At 46.6% G+C, this 11,280-nt stretch overlaps 1 protein-coding gene across 1 annotated transcript in view; it reads left to right on the forward strand.

Moving 5' to 3' along the window:
* LOC119450654 (uncharacterized) overlaps positions 1-11,280 on the forward strand; it is a 51,452-nt gene that overhangs the window by 28,144 nt on the left and 12,028 nt on the right. Inside the window, exon 6 of the mRNA XM_037714165.2 lies at positions 2,339-2,495. Within this exon, the coding sequence (XP_037570093.1) occupies positions 2,339-2,495 (157 nt within the window). The remainder of the gene's footprint in view (positions 1-2,338; positions 2,496-11,280) is intronic.

Genomic DNA, 11,280 nt, shown 5'->3' on the forward strand with positions numbered 1-11,280 from the left:
AAGGGAGCCCTGGGAGGCCATACTCGCTCTTGCTGACTTCGAGGCCCAGAAGTCCCTCCTCGATCAAGCTGGGCGGGTCGCGGTGGCCACTGGAGTCTTGGAATAGGGACCCACCCTGAACCGCTCCTTTCCTCTTTTTTTTATCAATAAATGCTTTTTTTTTTCAATACTGCCAGTCTCTTTCCAAGACCTTAGCAGGTGGGCGTGCATATTGTACATGTAGGTAGAATAATACATCAGCACCACATGGCAAAACACAAACAGGAATCCAATGCAGTGATAGTCATCACAAAAGTATAAGAATAAAAGGTATCCAAACAAGTTTGATTAAAGATAATTAGGAATGAGTACCGAGCAGAACTTCTATGGACAACACACTTGTGCCACATATAGCTTATACACACTTATAATAGAAATAATATACAAAGCACACATTTTTATCCTCAGATAACACAAAGTAACCAACAGTAACAGATAACAGAAATTGTATATGAAATGGCATGATAAACGGCCAAATAACAGCAAATCTGAAAACACTCTGTACTGAGCACTTGGCCACTAATATGCTTCCAATGATGGCGAAATGCCTCTGGGGCTGAGAGCGCTACTGCATTAACAGATTATATTTGCTGTTTTTGAGGCAAAGTCCGATAATGAGTTTGCATTAGTAACCCAGGGATCTAAACAATTCCATTCCCTGATAGCAAGTGGAAAAAAAGAGTGCTTGAAAGTGTCATTGTGGTAAGAGTACTCTGTCAGTGTGTGTCAATGTTTGTGCCGGGTTACGCGGGATTCTGATGGACGAATATGCAATGATCTGTCAATTTTATAATAGTTGTGAAGTAGCTGAAAAATAAATTTCAGGCGCGCTTGTTTTGCTCTAATCGCCAGTGTTTGGAGGCCACAGCTTGTTAACATAATTGTGGGAGAATCAGTGCGCTTATATTTGTTGCAGATGAATCTTGCAGCCTTCCTCCGTACATTTTCTAGTTTTTTTTTATGTTAGTGACTGTATAAGGAAACCATACTGCGTTAGCGTATTCTAATACCCGTCTAACATAGGTAGTATAGGCTAGAAGCTTGGTAGATTGGGGGGCCAGCCGGAGGCACCTGCGAAGATAAAACAGCTTGCGCAGAGCAACTGAAGTAATATTAGAAGTATGCGCATCCCATCTGAGGTTTCAAGCAATCGTGACACCTAAATATTTTTGTTCATTCACTTTCTGAAGCCTAGTGCCTTTAATGATGTAAACATATCTGGTAGTTTCTTTCTTTCGGGTTATAGCCCCACATACTGTTTCTTGGGGGTTAATCGACATTTGTCACGTGTCGCACCAGTTGGAGAGATGGTTTAAGCAATCAGTTAGTGCAAGGTGATCTGAATGACTGTTAATTTCTTTGTAAATAATGCAGTCGTCGGCGAAGAGCCTAATGTTGCAAGATATATTGTCTGTGATATCAATATTAAAAATAAGATATAACGAAGGCCCCAGAACGGAGCCTTGGGGTACTCCGGACGTGACAGACAGGGTTTCTGGTGGTACTTGCTCAAACAGGACGTATTGGGAATGGTCAGTTAAAAAAGTCTTCAATCCAACGTGTTAATAATCCATCTCCCGTGATATTTCGGGAGATGGATTTAATTTGTTGTGACATACGGAATCAAAGGCCTCAGAAAAGTCTAGTAGTATAATATCTGTTTGCGCGCAGTTGTAATAGACAGTGCTAAATCATGAACAACATCCGTTAGTTGCGTTATATTAGTCGACAATCTGTTACGGAACCCATGCTGGCAAAATTCCTTCTCCTCCTGCCGTAATTAAATTTTAGATTATAAGAACACCATTTTCATTGCCCACTCACCTTTCGGACACCTTGTATACGTGACCTTTGGAAGTATGTTCCCTAATAAAAGTAACATACAATGAGCAATGACCCTTTAAGCAGCGCTGGCACAACACTCATCGCATCAGATGGCATCACGTGGGAGACGCGTTCGGTGAGGGTGGAAAACAAATCAACGCGTTTGCCGTGGTTGATGAGAGGACTTCCCACTGTTTTCTTGCATTCACTTGTTTCAGCCGCTTCACCCTTAGATTTGTGGCGTTTCCGCGAGGGTATTGAGCGCCACCAATAAAACGCTCCGTTCCGTTCAGCTCCATTGCGAAGGCGTCTGTTTCCGCTGCCAACGTATAGTAGGGGCCCCGAAACATTGGGCACTAGTAATAAATCCTGGTTTTTGTTGGAGACAGTGTTACCTTCTATTATTCGCCTGTACTTTGTAGTGATTTTATCCCTGTCCATTGTCATTACTGCATCACGGAACTCCTCTTCGCAGCAACCCCGCCAGCACCGCATCCCTCCGCAGGTCACGGTGAACAACAGCAGTGCGACAAGGACGACGCCATTCGCTGCCTCAGAATGTCGGCCCAACGCTTGGAAACCGCCATGGTCCTCAAATACAGCATACCTGCCATTGAAGAGAATGGCTGCATGTAAGAAAGCATGAAAGGGTCGATATTCGGCCACGCGATATACTGCGTGGCTGCTATAGAATCATGGAAAGGAAAAGCTTGCTTTTCCTTCCTGGGATTTACTTATTGGAAAAATTTTCCGATATAAATGCATGAACGTATTTATTTATTTATTTATTTATTTATTTATTTATTTATTTATTTATTTATTTATTATTTATTTATTTATTTATTTATTTATTTATTTATTTATTTATTTATTTATCGCAGGCATTGGGGAACTGGAAGTTCACGTTCGCCAATACATGCAAAAAAATGTGGTTGATCCCTCTTATATAGGAATCGGTATAGAACACGAAAGTGAAACGTGTCTTCACAGAAGTAGTGTAATGTTTATTGCACATTGATATATAATGTCTATTGGTGTTTTGTGGCTAAAGCGCCCTTAGGCGTTGATGCACCCACGCTGACGCCTGGTGGCACGTCTCCTCCATCACGACTACCAACGTCGATGACCATGAGCAACCGTCGTGCATATGGAAGCTGCACTACGCTGCACACGCTAGCACAACGCGAAAGACGAAGCACGTAACTGACACACTAATACAACGCGCAAGACAAAGCACGTAACTGAATCGTCACCGAGTCAAATCAGCGCGTACAGCGCGTCGTAATTGCAGCCTCCGCGATCAACTTCAGAAACATTTTCAGAGCTAATTTCGGAGGCCACGCTCCGCTGTGCTGAGTACGGTGAACGCCACTACCAACGCCACCTAGGTGGCGTTGGTAGTGCTTCTTGATGCCAGCGTCCCTTCGAATGCTGGCATCGAGGCGTCGTAGTGGTGAGACCACCGAAGCGTTCACTGTCGGTGCGCGTTAGTGTCTTAATGCAGTACTTCTCTTTTCTGCTCGTAGGCGGCGGCACCGCCCCGAACAAGAGCGCGGGTACACGGAGGAGTGTTAGATATATAAGGCGCGTCTGTGTACCTCTCTGCAAATGCGTTTGTGGCGCAATGGGTTAAACGCTCGGCGATCTATCGTCGCGGACCGAGAGGTCGTGGGTTCGATTCCCAAATTTTGCATGTTTGTGGAACTTTTTCTTCCGGTTTCTTTCTTTGTATTATGTTCTATGACGTATTTCCGTGACGGAAATACGTCAGTGAAGTCTTGGTGGACCCCGGCATAAAACACTTTCGTGTTAAAACTGCACGTTCCTATACAGTCTGCTTGCGCTTTTTCTGCTGTACACGCCTTCCTTGCTTGCAAGTATATACATCGGTCGCTGAAGCCTGTTCCACTGAGCTTCAACGTGAATTTAAAGAAAGAAAGAAAAAGAAAAAAAAATATCTCGGCTCCTCTGAACTGACTGTGACTGCGAACAGCTAGCAATGACCTCCCAGCACCTCGATACGTTTGGAGAATCCCACGCGATCTCTGGAAGCATCCTCGGTACATCAGAAAAACAGAAAACTCCACGATCGAGAAGAATAAGGGGAACCAAGGGGCTCAATTTATTCTCTATAACAACCAAATGAAGCCAACAGATACTGAAGCCAAGGAATGCATAGACAAAATTAACTTGAGAATGGTAGAGATTCAGCCTTGTTGGTTGCACGTATTGCGAGGAAATAGTGCAAATAAAACGCAGACAAAAGGTGAACCGGGACGTGCGCATGTGTCGTGTCCTCCGTCTGTCGGTGTTTTGTTTGAGCTACTCCTTACAATATGAAATATGAATGGTTCTTTTTTAATTGAAATGTTGAAATAATAATGCAAAGAAAAATAAAAGCGTAAGAAAAGACCACCAAAGTTGGTGTTCCAGTCGACATTTTCCCAAAGGCATTTTTGTGAATTGCGGGACAATCTTAACTCTTTCCGTACCACGCCCATTGGACATAATTAGCCTTCTATCGATGGTTTGAAACACTGATTTCGAGACCTTCCGCGCCGCTCATGCACATACTGCGCTATCGGACGTGAAGGAGGAGAGCTATATCTTAGTTTTCTAAACAGTTCGCTTTTTTCCCGCGAGGCAGTGACTTTTAAACGCGCTCCGAAGTTTCCGGATCGCAAAAGTTTCCTGCTCCGGAAACGGCACATGCGCTTCGCGAGATCGCAGATATCGCGATTCCGCTACTTCTGCGGCTGCTCTCATCGATACACCGAATAGCAGCGAGTCAGAGGACGCTGACTTTTCGTCAAACTTTGAGTCTGAAAGTGACGACGACGCAAACCAGCCCGGAACATAGGCGGCCGCCGCCCGGCACGCACAACTGTAGTGCTTGCAGTTAAATTTTTGTAGCGAAACACCTGATCAATGAAAAATTTAGATTTTCTCGGAGATCGTGTCTAATAAACGGCAATACATTTTGTATATCTCATAATTTTCGTACCATTTTTTTCTTAGTAGATACCAGTGTTGTACACGTTCCTCTAAAACTGGAACGAAAGCTCGTTCCTCGTTCCTTGCCAATCTTGGAACGAGTTCCTGTTACAAGTTCCTTTAATGCGAAAGGAACGCGTTCCAGTTACACTTCGAACATTGGAACGTGTCGCTACTTTATTGTTACATTTGATTTTTTTAATTAATATATAGTGTCGCATAATCCTGAGACGAAATAAAGTGAGCAATTTAAAACTCACATCGTACTACGTATATTATACGAATTTGAACATCGCCGGCAGCAGATTATCTGGAGAAAAAAATTATCCAAAGAAACGCTTCTAGATGAATTTTTTCAGGGAGTACCGGACATACTCCAGACATGTCGTCCTGCAACTTCGGTGCTTGTCTATTACTAGTGCAACGCATATGACCCTTTCCACTTCAGTCTTCAAATGCACAGTCAGGATACCGCGCTTCAGATCTGCAAATAGAAAGTTATACTCGCATGCACCAATATCCTCCCGACACCCGAAAATAACAACGGGGCATAATCGCTCTGCAATGTGGTTTTTATTGTATGCTGTCATGTCATGAACTTTAAAAACAATTTTTTTAAATTTCAATACCACGGATAGATGTCAAAAGCTCCGTCTCCGTGTACGTAAAAAAAATGACTATCTCCATCATCTCCTCATGTTAGCTGCGGTCAAAACTGCATTTAATTGTTTAAACGCTGAAATGAAGATGGAACTACGTGTAGTACATTGCCATGTTGCTGCCACGTCCGGTATTTCCACGCAATCTCGGTGACTTCGAAACAGGCCTAGAGGTTGATTTCGGCCGTCTGGGACGACACAGAGGTCTAGACCAATTTATTGTCCAATTTCTCGAAATCAGATGACAAAAATATGAGTAAACCACTTGTTTAGAGTAGTTACACATGCACCGTACTTCACACCCAGAGTGAATATTTTGCGTAATCACTTCCGACTGAATTTCGAAAAAAAAATTACAGGCAATGTGCAGTGTATTGTACAACAGGTCTTAGGAGGATATAAATAAATTTCTTGCACAAGAAACCGCATCGAAAGGAACAATTCATGGGCGTTTAATGAATGCTGATTCAATATTGCAGTATGAGTGGGAAAAAAGATGTCCAGAATACCTATTCGCAATTTAGTAAAGACCCTTGTTTGAACTGAGCAAGAGTTAATATCGATGTTGGAGTCCGACAGGCCGGCATGGAGGAAAGAAACTACATGAGGAACCGTCACGTGGCAATCTTGAAGCCTAGTCATAAAAAAAATGGCGGAGAACTCACGAAAGAAAATGCACGATAGTCACGTGACAGGCAAGCGGTACTACTTTGCACCTCACGCGGTCGCCCATGCATCCGCCCTGCATGATGTGCCGCGTACGTGCGTGCGTCTGTTCAGTGCCGTGGAGCGTTTACAGAAGGAACGCCCGTTCCCTCTGCCGTTCGTTCGTAAACCTAACGAGTTACCGTTACAGTTCCACTGACCCTTCACGGAACGGTGGCGTTCCTCCATTCCTCCCAAAAGGAACTAGTTCCAGGAAGGTTGTTCCGTACAACACTGGTAGATACAAGCGTGTCTTTAGAAACCTTGTTCAATTTATCGCACAACTTTGATTCTAACAATTTATATCTTTTTTATGACATACATCTCGTTAAGAAAACATTTATGCGTGAAAAGTGCATCCATTTTGCTTTCTGTTTATGTATTACATTAAATATTGAGTACAGTACTTCTTTCAGAAAAAAAAAACATCTGCCGTAACATACAAAAAACACCTATTTTCCCCATGGTAGGGAAAGAGTTAACTGGAACGCCATTGCATTCTTTAGGATATTTCGCGCACGGATATTTCGAAAGTGGTGCTACTGGTAGAATTCCTGCTAAGAAGGGCATGACTTCACCACTGCTGCTAAACTTCAAATTTGCACTTGCGAGCTGTGCTTTACGGAGAATAATTGCAAAGTTGATTGCCTAACATTTTCAGTTACTTACCTGTACATTGCGATTCGTCGTGCAAGAAATGTCCTCGAAATACGAAGAATACCACGTGACAACGCACCCGCAAGCAGGAGCAGCAGCGCCATCAAACAGAGTGGGAAAGCAAGCTGTTGGGCTCAGGCTCTCCACTCAGGGTAGCGCTGGAAACGTACTATTCTGACGCCGCTTTCTATTCTCTGAAGCCCCCTAATTTACTTCTTGACAAGTATAGCAAATGAAATGTTACCTAATAACTTTAAATAACTAATTGGATAGAATAACTAACAGGGACTTAAAAATTAACGGCAGTTTCTCAACTCCACTCCCAACGACATACACTTGGTCTTAATGACCGGTCTTTTTTTTTACAGGTTCGTACGTGATAGCTGGGACAATGATGTCCAGCGCGAACTGTAGCGCTCATCTCTGTTGTCCTGTTGTTTTCACTTAAAATAATGGAATATCAAATAACTGGGACACTCTATATTGACCTATTTCGCGGAGCTGTTTGCTCTAGAGGAACGAGATGGCGCTTTCGGCGGCGCGCCATACGTTGCCTCAGCGAATGCACACGAATACGAAACCATCACTGCTTCTGCCCTGCTACTGCGCGATCAGCTGTCGGAAATGCAAATGGGTGTTCGCTAACGCACTGTGCCAAATTCATGCTGAAAAATGTGTAACGATAAAGGGAAGACGTGTGCGGTAGTTAGCTGCAAAAATAGTGACTCGCATATAAAGAATGAGAATATAAGGAATATATAAGCAACGGTATCAACCTGTGTCGCCGCTGCTACATAGGGACTGCCTGTGTTGACGGCCCTTCGCGATGCACGGCTTTCTTCGAGGATAAAAAAAATAACAGCTGCCCCAACAGGCCTTGACGGCTCTCCTCCGGTATTACAACGAGTGCTGGGACAAAGGAGAGCTGCCGGCCGCGTGGAAGCACTCGGAAGTGCTCATTATACCAAAGCCCAACAAGCCCACAGCTCTCGAGAACCTGAGACCAATCTCTCTCACTTCGTGCGTTGGTAAGCTGTTTGAGCATATGGTCCACGACCGGCTCACATCGCACCTCGAAGACAATGGGCACTATCCAGACACTATGTTCGGCTTCCGCCAGCTTCTTTCTACGCAAGACGTCTTTCTTCTCCTAAAGGATGACCTCATTGACCACCTCAGCAAGAATAACAAGTCGTGCGTCCTTGCCATCGACGTGAAGGGCGCATTTGACAATGTCAGCCACAAAGCGATACTACAAAACCTCGAGGAGACCGCCTGCGGTTCAAAGACCTACGGCTATGTCCGTAACTTCCTCACCGGCCGGACGGCCACGGTGGGGATATCCAACTTACGCAGTAAGGAATTCAAGCTGCCGAACAGGGGAACGCCGCAAGGCTCCGTCGTGTCGCCCCTCCTATTCAACGTGGCACTCCTCAAGCTCCCCCGGCTTCTCGAAAACATCCCAGGCCTGCGTCACGCCTTCTACGCGGACGACATCACGCTCTGGACGCGAGGAACGAGCACCGGAGAGCAAGAACGTTGCCTTCAAGAAGCAGTTGATGTTATCGAGCACTACCTTGATAGCTGCGGCCTCCACTGCGCACCTGAGAAATCGGAGCTACTCGTACTCAAGGCACGCACGAGGGGTAGACCTCCCACCTACGAAGCTCCAGACCCATGCGTCACGCTCAACGGGATCCAAATACCGAAGGTCGCCTCGCTTCGAGTACTCGGCTTGCACCTCCACCGAGATGGATCAGGAGTCGCCACGCTCCCACGGCTCCAACGCACAATATCCCAACTCACACACCTCGTAAGGAGAGTAGCTAATCGACGCAGTGGTCTCAAGGAGCAAGACACCCTGAGAGTCGTTCAAGCTCTACTGACAAGCAGAATAACGTACGCAACCCCGTACCTGGCTCTCAAGAATTGCGAAGTCGACAAGCTCAATGTCATCATCCGCAAAGCTACGAAGCTCGCCATGGGTCTACCACCTGTGGCATCTACCACCCGACTTCTTAAAATGGGTGCTCATACCACCTGGCAAGAGCTGGTGGAAGCCCAGAAAACCAACCAACTCGAGAGGCTGAAGCTCACGCCGACGGGCAGATCGGTCCTTGCGGGCCTCGGCTACGCAGAACGCTACATCTCCGACGCGGACCGCAAGGTCAAGATACCGCCATGCTTAAGAGAATCCCTGAGCATCGGCAAACTACCGCGCAACATGCATCCCGAGCATCATCGGGGACGCCGGCTCGCTCGAGTCGACGCCATCCGAAGACGCCACAAGCACGATCCAGATGCTCGCTACGTAGATGCGTCCAAATACCCGGGAAAAACCGCTTACGCCCTGAGTGTGGTTGACTCGAGAGGCCAAGAACTGGCATCCGCCACAGTCAGGGTGCGGAACTCGGAGACAGCGGAAGAAGCGGCGATCGCCCTCGCCACCACCACGAGCACGAACGCGGTCGCAGTCTTCACGGACTCCCAATCCGCAGTGCGCAATTACACGAGAGGCCGAATATCAGTGGAAGCAGTCAAAATTCTGCAGAAAAGAAGCACTCCGCTCCCTTACACCTGCGTCACGTGGGTACCAGGGCACGAGGGGCTCGAGGGAAACGAAGCGGCACACGCCGCGGCCCGCGACCACGTCAACCGGGCCTCTTTCGACGCCTCGCGAGACCCCCGACCGCCTGGTGACGCAACGGAAACGGAGACAATACCCCCCACGTATAAAGCCATCCTCCAACACTACCGATTGGGACGCAGGGTGTACCCGCCACCTCATCCAAAACTGACGAAAGAGGAAAGCACCGCATTCCGAAGACTGCAGAGCAATACGTACACACATGGGATCCTTATGCATCGCATCCACCCGACACTACACACATACAACTGCCCGATCTGCGCCGTGCCAGACACTCTGGCGCATTTGCTACTAGAGTGCCCGTGGCGCCCCGAAGACGCCGTTACTAAACATACAACGTCTGAAGACGTGAACCTCCTCGCCGAGACGTGGGAGGCCAAGATCTCCACCCCGGCCCTGGACGAACAACGACGTCTTGTCGCCAGAGCCCGGGATGCTATCGCGGCCAGAGGATTCCTGGAATGAGGGACCCTCCCACCTAGAGTGATCCACAGCTCAAACGCTCGGGAACACCGTCTCGAAAATTAAAGTTTATATCATCATCATCATTCGCCAGCGCTGTATAGCTAACCTCCAAAGAAAGGACCAACTCCGAAACGTCGGTACTTAAGAGTGAGTACCGCTAGTTACAAAAGAAAGTAGCGCCACTTACTAGAATAACAAGTTTCTCGCACGTTATCTACATGCATCCACCCCTACTCGCACGCAAACTTACGCCCACCCTATCGCCAACGTATCAATCATGAGTGAATTGGCGCTCACTTGAATCTACGTGCCGAAGCATGAGTGACGGCGACTACACCAATAAGACACGAATGTTGGAAGCTGAACGTTTCGTGACAGTCCGCAGAGTAAGTGATGGACTAGCGATAATACGTCTTTGCTACAAGCTATACCACAAAGTACAGAACATTTGCATTCCAAGCTATGTGCTCAGCAAGAACAAATCTATTGCAGCAGAGCGCATTCGCGAGCGATTAGAGTGAAAAGAAACAATCAGATAGTGACCGCACCGAGGAACCAAGGTTCTTTACTGAGTCAGAATGATGACAATCCGCTGGTTCAATATGTTTGCCAAATAAAGAAGGAAGAGAACACTGATCCTGATTTAATTCATAAGCGGAAAGTTTGAAAAGCTTGGAATACATTTCTAGCCCCGCTTTTAGTACAAGCACCGTATACGCTGCTCGCGCCGTTTGAACAGGGCATTATGAGCGCTGAAAGCACTTACAGGTCCTCTAAAGCTGTGGCCAAAGTTGCGTGTCATCCGCGCAGTCACCGTCTACGATGTGCGTCGAAACGGAGGTTTGCTGCGCCGCACCGGCGTCACGCGCTTGCGTTGTAAACACGGAGGCAACGGATGCAGCTGAGGCGAGCAATAGACGCGTCATCACGTGATCAAACATAGCAGCGCCCACGGGAGCACCGCGAAAAGGCTCAGTATATAATTCGTCCTACAGAGTACCTCACCGTTGATAAATTATCAATGTTGAATAATTGTTGATAAATCTATGCGATGAAAAGGTTACCTTCTGTAAGCAATTACGATTTCTGGTGGGCCGAACAGAAGTGTTCGGAACTTATCGAAGAGTGTCGCCCGCAAGGGATTGAGTAGCGAAACCAAAGCACAGTTCGGAACGTTTTAAGTGTTCGTGTTAGGTCAATGGAAAGCGATGAGACTGAGCGAAGTTTTGTCTATCCAATAATGTTTTCCGGCAGGCTATGTGGTGACGCGTTCTTCGTTGCAGTGTTTCA

This window comes from Dermacentor silvarum, chromosome 4 (assembly GCF_013339745.2).
Source record: "Dermacentor silvarum isolate Dsil-2018 chromosome 4, BIME_Dsil_1.4, whole genome shotgun sequence".
In the NCBI taxonomy this organism is placed as follows: Eukaryota; Metazoa; Arthropoda; class Arachnida; order Ixodida; family Ixodidae; genus Dermacentor; species Dermacentor silvarum.